This window comes from Magallana gigas, chromosome 5 (assembly GCF_963853765.1).
Source record: "Magallana gigas chromosome 5, xbMagGiga1.1, whole genome shotgun sequence".
In the NCBI taxonomy this organism is placed as follows: domain Eukaryota; kingdom Metazoa; phylum Mollusca; class Bivalvia; order Ostreida; family Ostreidae; genus Magallana; species Magallana gigas.
In genome coordinates, this window is record NC_088857.1 from 51,558,002 (window position 1) to 51,576,531 (window position 18,530).

Genomic DNA, 18,530 nt, shown 5'->3' on the forward strand with positions numbered 1-18,530 from the left:
TGATATTGGTTATTGTTTATAGAATATATAGCAGCGTCGTTTAAACAATGGTACTGAAGATACCTGTGCAGATTATCTGACAGATGAAAATGAATGTTTTAAGTGGTTATATGTACTAATAAATTAAGAAAGTTAACAGAAACACAATCCAGAAACAAAGGACATTTGTAGAAAGAGTAACAAATGAAGAAAACTAATGTATAAAAAATACAGGTATTCGAAGATTTTTTGAAAAAAAATGTGTGTACCTCTCCGTTCGTAGCCGGAATGGAAATGGATGTGACAAACCAACTGTCTCCTGCATCACCATTTCTGCTGAATAAAGTCTGGTTGCCATTAGGAGATGCCAGATTCACAAAGAGAGAGTCAATGTTGGAGCCATACATATGGTAAGCAAACGAAAGACAAAACGTTCTACCTGAAATACACACCAGATGAAATTTTGTAGGCAGTTAAAGGTAGATTAGGTAGTAATAAGTGTGTGGCGAGGTCAAATATCAGATGTAAATATCTAAGCACATTAACGAAAGGTTATTATAAAGGCTGAATTCATGAATAATATTTGAAGTCATGAATAAATCAGTTGATTTTATTTAAATATATAAATAGAGTCCTACTTGTAGTGATACTAGGCCCCTGTAGAATGGCTACATCGCCATTAGTTCTTGGTGACGATGTTTCGATGTAAGAATATGTTTGTCCTTCGTAAGCTGACGTCGGACCTGTGCTTGAAGACGGTGTTGAACCCTGTAAGGACATTATTTAAAGAGTGCCTGTTTGTGAGGGTAACAGTTTAAACTGACATACCCGAGAAAAGCATTGTGAACAGACGCAAAGGAGAGATTGCTTTTTTTGAGGTGTCAGTTATAAATTTTACCCTTTCAAACAGGCACTATATTTTATTTTACCAAATGTGTTACTTTTTATAGAAACTTTAATGTTTTTAATTTCAATATTATTATCATTATTTTTAACGAACAACTGACTTGTTTATAAATGACGTTAAGTTTACGGCAAACCGTACGTGCATAATTTACTTGCACGTAACAATTACTTGTGTTACCCGTTGCCAAGTGTGTTGCTAACGCTAAGGGTAATAGAACGGATTAAAAACTGCGTCTTAACCAATCAGATATCAGTATTTAACAATAAATAAAAGTACAATAAATATATTTAGTGAACATTCGTTGACGTGTTATATGATTTTATACCAGATAAATGTGCTGAAGAAAAGAAAACACACAAAATTATGGTCGGGACGTACTTGTCTAGTCGACCAATCAAAATCATCCCCTTGTATATCATTCAGGAAACACGATGTGCCAGCTTCAAAAGTACAATGTAGTTCCTGGTTATGATATTGATCTTGAGTAGTAGTGGCAACAGTGGTTGTTGACTGTGTAGTTGAAGACTGTGTTGTCGTGGAAGCAGCAGTTGAAGACTGTGTTGTTGATGTTGATGTTGTTGATACTTGAATATCTAAAAAAGATTTCTTCATTGTGAAGAGAATTTTTGCCTAAAGTTAAGTTAAGCTAGAAAGCTGCAGCTCTACATGAATTCATGTTCGACAGACCTTGTATTTACAGTTCTGTACAATGTTTTAAAAATTGCTATTTATAGCACACAAATTCAATAAAAAAGACACTTTTTAAAAACATTCAGAGTGCAAACTATTTATTTCTTAATGAACTGCCTCTAAAATACATGCAAAAGATCTTGAATCGTAAATCCGTCCATTAAATATTTACTTAGAATGAGTTTTGATGAATTTTTTACGAGAATTTGCATGTTTTTGAAAATATTTAATTTTAGTTTATAACCAAATGTTTTTGTTTCTATAATATTTATGTAATATATCTAATATTAAAACATATGAATAAATTTGTTAAACAAGTCTGACACATTAAGAAGATGAAATAATATTATTCCGAAAACTATTTGAGAAATGGTCGCATACTACAAGCAGCAGATGTAAGAATGATGTCATCAATCGCTACGTCACCATTCCAACTGCTACCTCTGATTGCCTCAAACGTTAGCTGCAAGACAGAGCAAAACAAGATATATTATCCACACTCATTCAAGAAATAAACAGCAATTTTAAAAGTTAACAGGGGTATGTCACGTGATTAAATCCTGTGAAGCCCGAATGTCTTCTCAGAAGATTTGATCACGTACCAACCAAGTTCATATCCCGGTGAACTTTTTAACATTGTTGTTTGTTACTTATATTTACGTTTGAAAAAGGCGAATTGCTCAGAATTGTTCAAATAATCAAGAATTATGTTAACAATTATCCAACCGACAAATGAAAAGCGCGTGCTATGAACATTGTGACGTCATGCAAAAGTTCACAGTACAGAATTGAACGTTTTTGCTATTCTACAGGTTCATATAAGGAAACATATTTGCAAATGTAAATATATCAAAATATGTTTAATAACCATACAAACATAATAATTTCATAGCTTATCATTTTTATACCTTATAATTCTGTGCAGTTGTCGATACATTTACTTCGGCACTGAGCCATACATCGCCTTGGTCCCCGGATCTACTCCAAAGCTCAGTCCCATTAACTTTCACGTGTAAGGAGCCAATTGAACCTCCATACATGTGATACCAAAAGGTCAAACATTTTGGACCGGCTACAAAAGAATACCCACTCTGGACATTTCATTTACTAAAGAAATCTAGCTTGAGCAAAATAAATTCATAACCTTGAATAGCCTCAATGTAATAGTTGAATGCGGAGGTGGTTCGGATGAAACTCATTTTTTTTACCTAAAACACTCGGTGTTTCAAATATGAAACTATCTCCTTGCACAGCCGGTGATGACGACTCGGCATACAAATACGTGTTTCCACTTTTGGCACTTGAAGGACCAGTATTGCTAGACGGAGTGCTGCCCTTGTTACATGAATGAATTATCATAATATTAATAAATCGGAACAGAAAATTTAAATTAAAAATGAAAAGTGTAGTTAAACAAATATCTCTTCAAATTTTGCTGAAATATTGGTAATACTGACATTTAAATAATGATGATCATTGATGAAAACATGTTTTTTTTTTTCACTCGCAACTACGGAGAGAAGAATGTAAAAATGAAGCTAAAATACAAATCAAAATAATGTGAAACAAATTTTATTCGCGACAACTGTTTTTCGAAATTTACTTCCGGTAAACTGGTTCGCGACGATTTATATTTGCGACCAAACCGTATCCAGACTCGCGCTGTAATAACAAGTATACGATAAGGTTTGATTCACTGCGAGAAATATCTGCAACGACGAAGCTCTTGCGAGTCTTGCATGTGAATAGTTTTTGGTTTACAGTGCCTGATATCTCTCAAGAATAACAAAAACTCAATGTGGTTATAAATACCGTATGTGTACGCCAAACGTAGGTACTTGTCACAGAGTTATCAAAAAGACAATTCAATCCCTCAAAATCACAGCCAACAGCATCATTATCTACAAATAGACGTTCTTGTATAAATATTGTGACTGTTACACAAATATTCGATACATTTTCATGCTAGTGTGCAACATTTAAGGAAAATAGCCGTGTAGAAAAACAATCACCGTATATACTTGAAATAGATCTATTTATTTTTTCCGATTGTGTATTTGGCAATTTCATATCATTTTGTTTTGTTAAGGTGTTATGGTAGTATTGTCACACAGCGTAGCGCAATGGGATAGTGCACTACTTTGGAATTCCTAAGTTATGCGTTAGATTCCCGCTTGAGCTTTTATAAGTTTTACCTTTTCAAATCTTTTTTCTAAACACGTTGGTCGAATTTGGTAAAATTTTAACATTCTAAAACGATGAAAGTATTTTAGTTATAAAGTCTTTTGCACATTGATATCGACAGGCGTTCCATGCCACATTGCAGGAGATCAAATTTCTGTTAAATGTAAGAAATTAAAATAGTTTTGTTTCTGCATACTCAATTTATACATGTACTTCAAGAACAAGATCGTGCAAGTACAATAGGCCTATTAACCAGTGTTATATCAAATGTTGTGTAAGCGTTAAAATAAAAATCATAATGGTTTGGCTAATCAAATGTAAACCTTTGTACATTTTGTTTACAATTATTTCTGAAGTTTGCTTTGTTTTCAATCGATGCATAACATTTTGGGGACGAAACCAAACGGTTCCTTTTTCTAAACATTCAAATGAACTGTTTTTACAAAAAAACCAACGTATTTTTGTTTACTTTGAAAATTTTTAACTTTGAAAGGAGACTGATTCCGCTGATGTAAATAGACGAATGCATATTACTTTCTAAGATAATTGATTGGTAGATGTAATAGCCCAAAAATTAAGAACATGCAGCTTTAACCTTTCCATAAAATATTAATTGTCGATAGGCTTATCTCATCTCTGGGTTTGGTCGGCTGGTCTTGCATATTTACATTTAACCTTTAACGGATAAGTTCATTCTTCTACGGTCACCTTTTGCTTCTACTTACTTGTATAGGTTTCACAGTGTGTTCCAGAAAATCCGCTCATACAGGAACAGATGTAGTTATCGTTATCAACAGGAGTACACGAACCGTACATACAGGGCTCAGCAGCACAGCCTGAGTGTAATCAGATATACTTCTGTAAGATGTATTCTTTTATCGCGGTACATTTGTATTATTCATATAATAAATCACTTCCTCTTTAAAAGTCTTTTTAACAATAATGAGAAGCTAAACGTTACAGTTCTTCCATCTAATCTTCAGTATGTAGATAGTCCATAGTATCCTGTTATGTACCTTGATATGCAGATTTAACTGTCAAATTGAAGCCTTTTCCAGCCGTGGCAGAGGATGCAAATGCACTGTCAAACTTGAGTAGCATCATGCTAGGGTTTCCAGACATTGTTGTATAATATGTTTCGCTGCTTACTTGACCACAGCGTCTACAAAAACACTTACACTTCTTAAGCTTCCATTTTCAGAACCATTTAATCAAATATCCTGATAAACACAATTTAATCTTATATATAATCTTAATCTTGGAATTTGTGACTTGCTTGCCAACAAAAATTTGTTATATTGGCCAAAAAAAATATCGAATAAAACATATATACTTAGAAAAAGTAGGTGTATTGAAAGAAAGATGTCAATGTCGCTTTTCAAGTTGAAGGGATTTGAATTACACGCATTTGTGTCCTTCTCAGCAAATAGGGCATGTACATATATCTGAAAATAGTGGCTTTTTGTATATGCTTCAATGCATTTATTCTGAAATTTTACCTAGGGCCAGTTTGTCCAATCAGGTTGTACCGTATCTCTAGCCAATGATCGCACGCTGTATTTGCGGTTGTAAGGTCCATCTCCTCTATAGTCATTTCAACAAGTCTCCCATTGTTGACCTATATAATGATTGAAAATACATTGTAACAGTATATCACCTTAAAACCCATGCATAACAAGCCGAAATGGAATTTGAGATTATTCGTACTCATGCACGAAGGAAATATTAAACTACTTTATGATATATTTTTTTAAGAATTCACGTGACTTATGCATAAATGCACGTATGTATGTGATATAACATAATTGGTACCAATTTATGCCATATTTAACACCACAAGAACTATTCCTGGATTAAAATAAAAAAAAATAGTTATAATATAAACTTACCTTCACCAGCCAGACACACTCTTTGCCTGTTGGGTAGGGACCACCATTGCTGAAGTTTGGTGAGGTTATAGTCCTGGATTCTCCGTCAGCTAAATCAATTATTCCTGTGCCACATTCTGTTAATCAATTTGTACATGAACGTACCACCATTCAACAAACTAAACATTTTTTTCATTTTTCATTATCAATATTTTTCTAACAAAGAAGAATATCAGTAAAGGTTATGGGGCTCGTAACATAAAGGGTACTTAAGTCTAAGACAGTGCTTAAGCCTGACTTGTGTACATTCTTAGACTATAGTTCGTAACTATAAGAGCTTAGCTGGGACAATTTACGCAAAACATTGGCGGCCGGTAGAGTTGACTTAAGTATGTCTTAAGTGTTGTTTTTACACATTTAGAAGTAAGATTGTTAATTACATGTATTTCAATTTAGCATTTGAATACTGTTTATTAATCACATAATCAATAGAAAAAATCAATATCTTAATAGTCACCAATATAAAAATTTTGATTTAATTGATATAAATATAAACCGCAGTGGTGATGAGCTGTAACATTTTCCATATAGTATGCAAGTTGACTGCTGAATAGGTTGTAAACACAAAATGGTCAGTTTACAAAAAGTAACTATATATGTAAACTCACGAAACTTGAAAAATTAAAAAGGAAGTTTGAAGACGAAAAAACCCACTGTGGTTTTAAAGACGACGATTGCCTCATTTCAATACATTGACTTATGACGAAATTATACTCAGAGTATGTGAATGCCTTATTGGTGAGGTAGGATGTAGAACAAAATATAAAAAAGAAATCTACTATATTATTCTATCAAATTCTAACGGCATCACGATATTACGGCACAGGCGGTCTTCCAGAACGACTTAAATAATGAATATTCGTCTAAACAAAGACGTAAGAGCAATGGACAAAATACTTTGCCTAAGATCCATCGCTTTGAGCTTTTTAAGAAATTTAGGTATGTATGTATTCTCATGCCACCTTGAATTTTGTGTCTGTACATTTACTTCTACCTCAGCTAATGTCAAAGATATCAAGCACTTGTATTTATAAACAAGAGGCCAAATCAGCCTTAACGGTCACCCGAGTAGCCTATAACCCATACACATACTTGTTGAGGAGTCTCATATATGCATTTAATTAGGTTTCATTCTTGAGTAGAAAAATTATAAATTTGTAGTGACGACCCCCTTTCTGCCTTAAATCTTTTAAAAGGAACTATGAAATCTATAATTTAGGTAAAAATCTTAAAGATCTGGTCTACAAAATCATGAATTCAGTTTGCCTTTCAGGTGTGTGGGAGTAAAGAGGATAATTTTCAAACATTATATGCATTAACATCCATTTTGGCCCTGCCCAAGAGTCAAAACCCATACTCCAGGGGACATGAAATTAAAATTTTAGTAGAGGACTTCCTGGTTAAGATAATTATGAAGTCAGTTTTTCATACAGATGTGTGACAACAGAGAAAAATATTTTAAACATTATATGCATTAACACTATATTGCCACTCCCATGTCCTGAACCCCTGACCCAGGGGCCATGAATTTCACAATTTTAGAAGAGGAGATAGTGGACATCATAACCATGAATTAAGTTTTTTACCCACATGTGTGGGAGTAAAGAAGAAGATGTTCTAAGATTTATTACATTTTATACTATATGACCATATTGGCCCCTTCCTAGAGCCTGAACCCCTGGCACAGGAGTCATGAATTTCACAATTTTTGGTGAGAGCTTTATTGACATCATAATCATGCATTTAGTTTTTAACAAATATACATAGGAGTTGAAAAGATTTTCTAAGATTCAATACATTTAACAATATGGCCATATTGGCCCCAACCAAGAGCCTGAATCCCTGACCCAGGGGCCATGAATTTCACAATTTTTGTTGAGGGCTTTATGGACATCATAATAATGCATTTAGTTTTTTAACAACTTTATATGAGAGAAAGAAGAATTTTTTTTTTAAAGATTTATTGCATTTAAAGTATATTGCCATATTTGCTCCAGCCTAGAGCCTGAACCCCTCGCACAGGGGTAATGAATTTCACAATTTTGGTTCAGGGCTTCATGGACATCATAATCATGCATTTAGTTTTTAACAAATATATATAGGAGTAGAGAAGAAGATTTTCTAAGATTTAATACATTTTAACTCAATGGCCATATGGGCCCCACCTCAGAGCCTGAACCCCTGACCCAGGGGCCATGAATTACACAGTTTTGGTAGAGGGCTTCATGGACACCATAACCATGCAACCAGTCATCTGTGAAAGTAGAGAAGAAGATTTTTGAAAATATGTTTTGTTTTTTTTTGCATATTTGGCCCCGCCTATGATGCCCCGGGGATGGTAGAGCCATGAATTTCACACTTTAGATTCCTCTTTCCAAAGAGATGCCTCGCATAAAAAATGGTAACAATTGGACTTGTAGTTTTTAAGAAGGAGATAAAAATGTAAAATTGTTAACGCAAGACGGACGACGCACGAAACACGACGACGGACGAAAACGGAAAGCAATAGGTCACATGAGTTTACTAAGGTGACCTAATAAATAAGAAATTAACCAAAATAAAAATATTTTATAACCAGTACATTAAAAATCGACGAAAGAAATGAACATTTTGATTCTACTTTTTAACATAGCCATGATTAGCTTAGACGTTGCTAAGATTGCTTTATGTTACTGTATAAGACACACTTAAACAGGACTTATGCAGGCCTAAGATTCCGAGTAAGTCCCTCTTAAGACCCTACCTAAGTAAAAATCCTAGCATGCTTTATGTTACCAGAAAAATAAAATCTATCTACTCAAAAGATGGTCACATCAACAAACCGACGTTTGTGATTAGATTAATCTGCAATTTGTCATACAGGCAACACGCTTAATTAAAAAGATCAACAATTAATTTCCTTTCTATCTTCAATGGTCTTGCTTTCTTAAAGTAAATTGCCCAGATGAATACTTTGTATTTTTTTTTTTAGGTTTAAATTATTTCAATAAATGAATTTAAAATGAACATCTTAATATCCTAAACATGAATGAAGCGAATCCACATTTTATTGGATAGAAATTTCAAGTGCTACAAAGGATCTTGCTGTCCAAAAATATGTTAGGAATAAAAAGATTTTTTTTATCAAACACTTGCTGTCTTTGAACACATACTTAGGAAAGTGCACCAGCTGTCTTAAATGCACAAATTTTTAAACCGATTTGCGAAGGGAACTGGTTAAAAGTCAAAACATTGAAAGAATTATTTTTAAACATTAAAAAAATCAACATTTGCAAACCGCATTTTTTCTATTAAAAAATGCAATGGCGTAGTAACGTCCATTCTATTTTAATTTGAATTATTTTGACTTCAATTGTTTACAAAAAGATGTCAGAAAGGAGAAAATATATCACATATGCACAAAAAATAATTTTAATACTATTTTAACCACATGCAAAGAAAATAGTTCGAAAGACCTGGGGAAGGGGTTGTGAAGAGCTACCATCTCAAGAGCACTCTCTTTAATTTAATGATCGTTTGGGGAGATGGTTAATTAAAAGTAATTGCTTTATTATACTTTAATCTATTTTTTTTAACTTATGTTTGTCAAACTAAATCAACGTGTGCTTTCAAAAGTATAAATCTAGTTAACTATATTTATCAAATATATCAAAGTACCACTAGCGTATTAAGTAGGCCATTGGTCTATTTTTTCCATATAAAAATTAGTACTACAATCATAGATTAAATGGTATACAATAGTTGGTTTTTATTCCTATAAGTATATTTTTTTTCATTCTGAGTGAAGGTCATCCTATATAAAAGCAATCGATATGATCTAAGAAATGGTCAACAAATTATAATTTTCTGGCTACGTTATTTGCAACCTGGTTAAGGAATATCCAATGACAGTTGTTCTGTATTTTATCGGCAATAAATGTTTAATTGCATACAACCTATATTTAGATCTGCAGATTTTTGTTAATACAAAAATACCTGGATCAGTAGCGACGGATTCACAAAGATCCCCCGTGAGTCCTTCAGGGCAGTGACAATTACAAGTGTGAAGTACAAAGCCCCCGTTCTGACACTGCTTCAGAGGGGTGGTTCCGTCGGCGCCAAGGCAGGATGCTGAAAAAATTCTGAGAGTTCTGAGATATGATCGGAGTTGACAATATATGTATATCAAAGTTAAAAATCGTTTGTATGTTTTAAATCATCAACAAAATTATTCTTAGTTTTCACTAGAAACTTTACTTGTGCAGTCATAGCCATCAGTGATGTCCTTGATATCGTAAAACATCAACCCTGTGGCCGAGTCAGCAAGGAAATCCAGGCTCTGGTCTTTGAACTCAATGGTAGGTTGTCCATTAGTAGAAAAAGACTGAAAGTTCAAATTGTCAGTCTGCTATTATCATTTGTTTAAACATTTTCATAGGAAGCAAGGTAAAATTGAATATCTTGAGAAATATATCGGTATCAAACTATTTATGTGATATACCTAATACTCATCCTCTGACCTCATTATTGTCTAACGGGAATAAACAGGTTTAATGGGGCCACACGCTCACCTGAGCGACAATGACTTTATATTGGGGTTCAAAGGATATTATACCATATGGCCTCTGAGAAGAATTACGAAAGATAAATATTGTTCAGTATTGGAATTTTACACTTTTTTTGCACACATTTGATGTTTGACATTGTACCTTTAAGGAATACCATTTTTACCGAAAATACGAAAATCCTATCCAAGATAAAAAACTAAACTTTTGGTAGGGGTACACTGTTAACTTTCACTTCCCTATATTTTCGTTCTGCTCCTCCTTCCCCCACTTTATAATGCGAGCATATAAGTACATTTCCTTCCTCAACTACTTTCTACTTATATATCTCAATGTGCTCTATACCTCAAATTAAAAACATTCAAACATTTAATTGGTCTTCCCCATTATATACGTCGCCTGTTATTTACTTGGCATAATCACGTGTGACTTTTTAACCTTACTCACTTGATTGATGAATACACTCGAATGAAAAATGTTGTCACTTGATATGTTAAAGAGCTATTATAGTCAATATATTGACAGACATTTTACTCTATTTTACTAAGGCCCACCAATTATTTTCATCTTTCTTAAAAAAAACAATAAATTGCTACAAACCAGAATGATTTTCCGCTGTAATATATTCTTAAGAATAGAGATAATGCCTTTATCCCCGACACAAAATGTGTCAGAAATATGGAAACTGTTTAATAGTTGTCGTTTTTATTTACTCGTGTCTGAACTATCAAAATTGATATAGAATTTATATAATTCATTGTTTATAAAGAGGGGCCTTAGAAAGTAGTTACAGCACATATATTTTATTTTGTTTTGTAAATGATTAGTATTTAACGTTTAGCGAGACATTTCTAATAAAGAACCAAAATTTAAGCGTCAATCGTAGAATTATAAGCAAGATACAGAGCTCACAATTCTGCTAGGTTTGAGTGAGTGAGTCATATTTTGTTCACACGAGTTAATTACAGTCAGTTTAAGATTTTTAACTTGGTATTTCCTTTCCAGCATTTAAACTGTAAACAAAAGAATGGTCTCAGATCTGTGTACAAACATAGAATTGTGAGCAAAGTTTTGTATTTTGCTTATTAATTCGAAGCTTAACATTCAAATATGGTAAGTAAATAGAAATTGTAAACAATTAAACATAAGAAACATGACTCAAATATGGTAAGTAAATAGAAATTGTATTCATTTAAACAAAAGAAACCTGTACTAAAACAAAGAGCACAATTCATTTTTCAAAATGAATCACATATATACATACATATGTATATATATTTCCGTCAGCGATATTAAACTCTGTTAATTTAAACTGAATAAATTCGAGAAAACGCAAAAGATCATACTGAATTACCAATAGAATGAATTGTATTTTAGTACTTTGTTAAGACATCAGATTTTGTTTATTTTGCGCAGTTTAACAGTCAGCTGTCTGATTTATGCGAAAACTGTTAACGCATTGAAACATTTAACCTCAATTTGCTTCACAAAATCGGCACCAATATATCTTGCATGTCTCAAAGATACTCTTCGCACGCGAACTGTTGCACAACATTTGTCAGATCATACGTCCAACATGGTTGCTTTAAACAAAGAGCAGATGTACCAACAAAATGGTAACATATGAATAATTTGTGTAAAACGGTTTTAAAAACAGAATTTCAAAAATGTGTACTCTATTCTGGACCCGACTGTTGCTCAGCTTTCGCTATTTAACAGATTTAATTCAGTTATATCACAACGAACAAGATTGAAAATCTCGATAAAGTGATTTCAGACATCGTTCCCTTTATTTGCAGTTGGAACTTAAAAATAATTAATGCATTCAAATTATTTTTTATTCGTTTTGGTATAATCTAATGGCTAAAGTCACTGAGCACATAATTTACATTAATTAGCTGGTTGTAGAAATGGGAAAGACAAAATTGAGCTTAGTTTTTCACTAGTAATTCTATAACGAGCATATATGGGATGAAACTTTTCCATCCAGTCAACTGAGAGGAGGTTAAAAATAACTTTAATATGTCTGAATAAAATTTGATCATATTATTGCCATTCAATTACCTTCCCAGATCCTTCAGCTATCTTCAGAATGCTATTTAAGTTTTACATCCTGATACTATTTGGAGCATACCACTGATCAACTAACCAACTTACTGTTAAGCTATACGGGAGTACAGTAACGGTACACAAAGTTACTGTTAAGCTTTACCAGAGCACGGCAACAGTACACAGACTAACCGTGAAGTCATGCTGGCGCTCGGTAATGGTAAAATAACGAACCTTTTAACTTCGATAAAGCACGTTTTCGGAAAACAAACTTACCAATAACCTATACTGTATTACAATAGCGATAAACAAACTTACCGATAACCTATACTGTATTACAATAGCGATAAACAAACTTACCGATAACCTATACTGTATTATAATAGCGATAAACAAACTTACCGATAACCTATACTGTATTACAATAGCGATAAACAAACTTACCGATAACCTATACTGTATTACAATAGCGATAAACAAACTTACCGATAACCTATACTGTATTACAATAGCGATAAACAAACTTACCGATAACCTATACTGTATTACAATAGCGATAAACAAATTTACCGATAACCTATACTGTATTACAATAGCGATAAACAAACTTACCGATAACCTATACTGTATTACAATAGCGATAAACAAACTTACCGATAACCTATACTGTATTACAATAGCGATAAACAAACTTACCGATAACCTATACTGTATTACAATAGCGATAAACAAACTTACCGATAACCTATACTGTATTACAATAGCGATAAACAAACTTACCGATAACCTATACTGTATTACAATAGCGATAAACAAACTTACCGATAACCTATACTGTATTACAATAGCGATAAACAAATTTACCGATAACCTATACTGTATTACAATAGCGATAAACAAACTTACCGATAACCTATACTGTATTACAATAGCGATAAACAAACTTACCGATAACCTATACTGTATTACAATAGCGATAAACAAACTTACCGATAACCTATACTGTATTACAATAGCGATAAACAAACTTACCGATAACCTATACTGTATTACAATAGCGATAAACAAATTTACCGATAACCTATACTGTATTATAATAGCGATAAACAAACTTACCGATAACCTATACTGTATTACAATAGCGATAAACAAACTTACCGATAACCTATACTGTATTACAATAGCGATAAACAAACTTACCGATAACCTATACTGTATTACAATAGCGATAAACAAATTTACCGTTAAGCTATACTGGAGCACGGACTCATAGTCGTATGGATTTCTGTCAAAGGTCTGCGACTTTGCCATGTTGTAGTTGCCTGTCCCTCCATTAATGTTGCTCCATAACATAGTGACGTAGTTATCACGGTCATTCCGGGACTGTTCGTGCATTTGACCGATAGCATGCGTCATCTCATGGACAGTTGTAGACAGCTTCAAACACACAATATAACGTTATTGGTCATGCACAGGTTGTGAAGTATTGAATGATAAAATTTGCTGTTTATAATCGTCTAATCATGAATGGCTTTTTTTGGTAAACCTTAGAACTGGAACTTACAGTTACACAACCTGGAGCTTGTAAGCTTATCTGTTGTTTGTCTGAAAATACTCTACCAACGTAGGACCAACAGCCACTTAAGAGAAGGAAAAGACTATCGTCATTAATGCCATTTAAAAACAGGTTTATTTTAAATGCAGTAATACTTCGTAAAAGTCAAATGCGTGTACCTTTCCGAAAAAAACTCGATGTAGCTTGAATAAGACGTTTTGTTGGCTTCGTCCGAGCCGTAAGGGACCCATTTCAAACAGGTGTAGTCGGAAAATTGTTTAATGGCTTTATCTATGACGTCGACATAACTCGGAGTATTCGCTGGAATTTAGAAATAGACAAAAACCTCTAAATAATACATACTTCTTTAGCTCCTTTAAAGGGACTTAGGCACGATTTTAGATCAAATTTTTTTATATATATATAAAATGGTTTACTTGCACATGTTGAATGATTGACCAAGATTTAAATGTTAGTATTTAAGTAATAGTTAAGGAGATACAGAGGTAAAAATCATTGTTATGTAAACAAAGCCTGAGTCTTAAATTTTGTTTACAAATAATGTAAAGTATGGAATTACAGTTGTTTTGACATAAAACCTCGTGGGAAACAAGGCAAACCTATTCAATGTGTTTATAAAATACTTTATCAATAGAAGAAGCAACATTTGATTGAAACTTATACCAATAAAATACATATGTAAACAATAACAAGGGTCAAGCTTTGTTTACAAAACAAAGTATTCCAAATTCTGTATCTTGCTTATATCGGACTTTGAAATTTTGAAAAAGCATTAAACATATCTATATTATTCATTCTAAACATTAAAAATGGAAAAATAAAATTCAAACTTTTGGGCTCAAATCGTGTCAAAGTCCCTTTAAGGACTACCAACACTCTGATATGAATTTCCCATATATGTTTTTTAAAGGACTACATATAATTTGGACTTCTATGGCCCACTTTAATGAACACCAAAAATTAACTGTAATGTTTTTGCTTTGTACAGATAAACATCTGAAGTTTATTCATAATTTTTTCAAATGCCCACAATTTCGAAATATGACATCTTAAAGTTAACCCTTACCCGGCATTTTCGCATTTTTTGCGTAAAACAGATTTCAATCAGGTTTCTTTTCAAAAACCTGAAGCAATTGCTTAAACATACAACTTTTTCATCAATGATGCATCTTTCTTAGACTAAAAAGTGACAAAACATTGCTCTTGTTAAAAGCGTCCCATTAAAAACAGTTTTTAAAAATTGTCAATTTTTGAATGATTGTGATTGAATTACCAAAAAAAGTTCAACTCTTGACCTTATATATATCTAGTGAGTGCATATCAATTCCAACGAGTAAGTTAAAAACATAATTATGGTATATCAACTATTCATAAAAAAAAAAATAATTTTACGTAACTGATGCACTTTTAATGATTGCAAATTCCGGGTGAAATTTTAATCCCATATCAAAAATATATGTATATAGTCCTTTACAGATTGATTTCTCATTAATATCAAATGAAATATTTGAACGGATGAAACGCTTGCTTTTTTCTCAGAGATATAGAGAATACTTAAACGTAATGTATAATACAAATAAAAAAAATTATGCAACACAAATGAAATTTATAAAATAGGAATGGAATGAATAGAATACAGATAAAATTATACAGTGCCAATGGACAATTATACAATTGAAATGAAAGTTATGAAATACATGTACACACAAAAAATTTAAATTACAAAAAAACCCTACAGTACAAATTGAAAATATCGAATATTGCTACGTTTTGACATTCCATAAAAGAAGCACTGCTTCATTTTTTTTTAAATGAATTCAATGTTAAACATTTCTATAGGTCTACATTATTTCTTTATATTTCCATGGTTAAGGAGGCATGATGGTCGTGGCCATTTTTGAGCTACATATATCTCCTTTATATGAAGAGCTCTGTCTATAGATATATCAAATCATTATAACTCTAAAGCTTAAATAATTATTTATTTTCTTGTGTTACTAAATAATAACTTCTGGTCCAAAATATCGGATTTAAAAGTTTAAGGCAGATCTGACCATCCACCCTCCTTAAATCATATTTCAGGGGTATAAAATGACATGTGCTAATGTATTTTCAATTTTGTATTTCTATATTCTGGTGTCATGACATATACCTTTTCAAATTACTTTTCTTTACATTTGACATTAATATTTCTATAAACAACAGTGACCTATACGTAACTTTAATTACTAAAGAGTTCTTAATTACCTAAACGCACAAATCTTGATAAATTAGAATTTATTATACCGGTATTGATGGATTTATTTTTTCGGAAATCATCTATCTTATAAAAGGTTCAAACACCCCTAACATGGGAGACTTTTACTAGAACGAAATCATGTAACAAGTGTGTGTTAAGTTAAACATACCACTTGGTTATCTTTATCTTTTTGTGATGTCATATATGTATTTGTTTAACATTTAGAACTTTATTTTTGGCTAAAAGACTATATTTTCACAATTGGAATTAACAATTCACATTTCAGTACTTCTACTTAAACCCGTCTTACCCAGGCTGCTGTCAATGGTGTAAGGGATGATTAAATCCGACCAGAGTGGCGCAGTCTGCAGGAAATTCCTCTTTCTTCCATCACCCTTTGATATTAAAAAAATAATAATACGAATAAAAATATAAATAGATACAGCACGAAACAAGATACACCTGAATTATCCAATCTGTAACAAAATATACAAATTATAAATTTAATGCATTTGGATGCGGTTTAAAAGAGAATTTCTTAAATATTTTTGACACTTTGAAAAAGAATTGAAGTATAGATAGGGTGCGTCTTTTTACCCCAATTAACCCCAATGATACTAGTATTTTTCTATAGCTTTAAGTTAATCTGCACAGAATCGCATATGCAACGTACATGTGATGTTTAAAATTCAAATTTATGTCACTTATTTTTGAATTTTGAATTTTGAAATTAAATCCCATACCCTAATCAAGCTGATTAAAGATTTAAACTTAGCCCAAAAATATTAGTAAATGGTATTTTTCTTTTAGCTATCAAAGAATTAATTGGCATTACCTGGTTATCTTATTTGCTGAGTTATTAACATATACTAATATAAAATACATCCAAAACATCCTTTGCTTGAAATTGACATCTGCTGATCATTTTGGTAACTGACATTGATTATTGACTAGCAATCTAATTGGCTGATTATTTTATGTTAAACTTTTATATCTTATATTAAGACGAAGTGCTTACTTAGCAGATTCATTGAATTAACCGTAATAACTGATTCGTTTGGTCGATTTATGAAAATGTCAGCAGTTTGTGGTGTTTTCAGTTGATATTTACAAATTCATTGACTGCCTGACAATCTGAGTTACGCACTGACGTCACTTTCATTTTGCTTTGTAGTCTTCCTGAAATACATGTACACCCTTACTCACTATTTTATTTACATTGCATTAGAAACTAATTTACTGCACTAATATGATTCATTAATGCAACCTCATTAACTATTCAATAATTACTTCTACATTTCTTTTTTTATTTTAATTTTTATCAAAAGAGAATTATAACGCAAAGCATCTGATTAAATTTTTACTTTGGGGTTCGAATGGCAGATTGAATCTGCAGATCATTTGAAGTATTTTTATTTATACATCATATCATTGGTTGAGTTTTAAAAAAATAGTCATCATGAATAGTTGACTGACATTTGCAGTGACCTTTTGCAAACTATCTGATTGGTTACCCTCTGATTGGTCAGTTAATTGACTTCGACTTACCGTCTGTTCCATCCCCTCACTTTGTGTCTGAGTGAAGCGATGACCATCGTGGGTGTCACCATATACCTTTCCTTTTTTTGCAGCAATCTGATCGATACCTATCGGCTAAAAAATAAATAAATCGATAGTCATTAAATTACATACATGAAAGATATTGAATTCGTAAAATTACTCAGTTTGATCGATTTTTCATGAACACAAAATGATATATATTATCTATATTAAGTTTTTGAGAACTAAAAGGATAACGTGTCTAATATCCATAATATTTATTCGTTAATTTGTGATGAAATTGAATACATGTAATTGATCTGATGGTATGAATTTATCTGCAAGAAAAGGAATTAAAAAACCAATATGCAGTGAAAATGTTAGTGAGTAAAGAATAATATATAAATGTTTATGATAAATAGCAATGTAAGCTTGTAATTACGTATAGGAAACGACAAAACTCTTAATTATTGCAGCCTAAAGGCTAAATGGTCATTGCAAATTTTACACTGTATTTATATCCCCGGAAAGTAGAGCTACTCAAGCTAAGTATATACAATTTATGGTATTTGATTTGTTTTATTTTTCTTTACTAAATAAAATTTAAAAGCTTAACAAATCAAAATGACTACCCTTTCTGCCTGTTGAGCCATGAAATGAATTACCTGTTACTAGTATTAACGATATTGATTATTATATGTGTATATTTTTTCATTTTTTCATTCCTAATTTTAATTCAGATGAAGGAAATTGTAAGATGATAATGAACCGTATCTTTTCAACTTTGCAACAAATATATGTAAGTTATAACTGCCCGAAGCGCCAAATATTTCCTTAATCTATGTCAGATCTTCAAATGTTCTCGTTTGCGTGTTGATAGTGTCGTGCTTGTTAC

The 18,530-nt window shown here is 32.2% G+C and overlaps 1 protein-coding gene across 2 annotated transcripts in view; it reads right to left on the reverse strand.

Moving 5' to 3' along the window:
- Window positions 1-18,530, reverse strand: part of LOC105320584 (MAM and LDL-receptor class A domain-containing protein 1) — a 55,835-nt gene that overhangs the window by 27,405 nt on the left and 9,900 nt on the right. For both annotated transcript variants that reach the window (XM_066086292.1, XM_066086290.1), the window contains exons 5-22: window positions 17,645-17,749; window positions 16,407-16,491; window positions 14,016-14,157; window positions 13,846-13,921; window positions 13,524-13,718; window positions 9,925-10,051; window positions 9,664-9,798; window positions 5,650-5,765; window positions 5,260-5,378; window positions 4,777-4,922; window positions 4,486-4,596; window positions 3,389-3,477; window positions 2,785-2,911; window positions 2,485-2,648; window positions 1,958-2,039; window positions 1,265-1,479; window positions 618-747; window positions 249-418 (exon numbers count right to left, since the gene is read on the reverse strand). In XM_066086292.1, coding sequence (XP_065942364.1) covers window positions 249-418; window positions 618-747; window positions 1,265-1,479; window positions 1,958-2,039; window positions 2,485-2,648; window positions 2,785-2,911; window positions 3,389-3,477; window positions 4,486-4,596; window positions 4,777-4,922; window positions 5,260-5,378; window positions 5,650-5,765; window positions 9,664-9,798; window positions 9,925-10,051; window positions 13,524-13,718; window positions 13,846-13,921; window positions 14,016-14,157; window positions 16,407-16,491; window positions 17,645-17,749 — 2,334 coding nt within the window. The remainder of the gene's footprint in view (window positions 1-248; window positions 419-617; window positions 748-1,264; window positions 1,480-1,957; window positions 2,040-2,484; window positions 2,649-2,784; window positions 2,912-3,388; window positions 3,478-4,485; window positions 4,597-4,776; window positions 4,923-5,259; window positions 5,379-5,649; window positions 5,766-9,663; window positions 9,799-9,924; window positions 10,052-13,523; window positions 13,719-13,845; window positions 13,922-14,015; window positions 14,158-16,406; window positions 16,492-17,644; window positions 17,750-18,530) is intronic.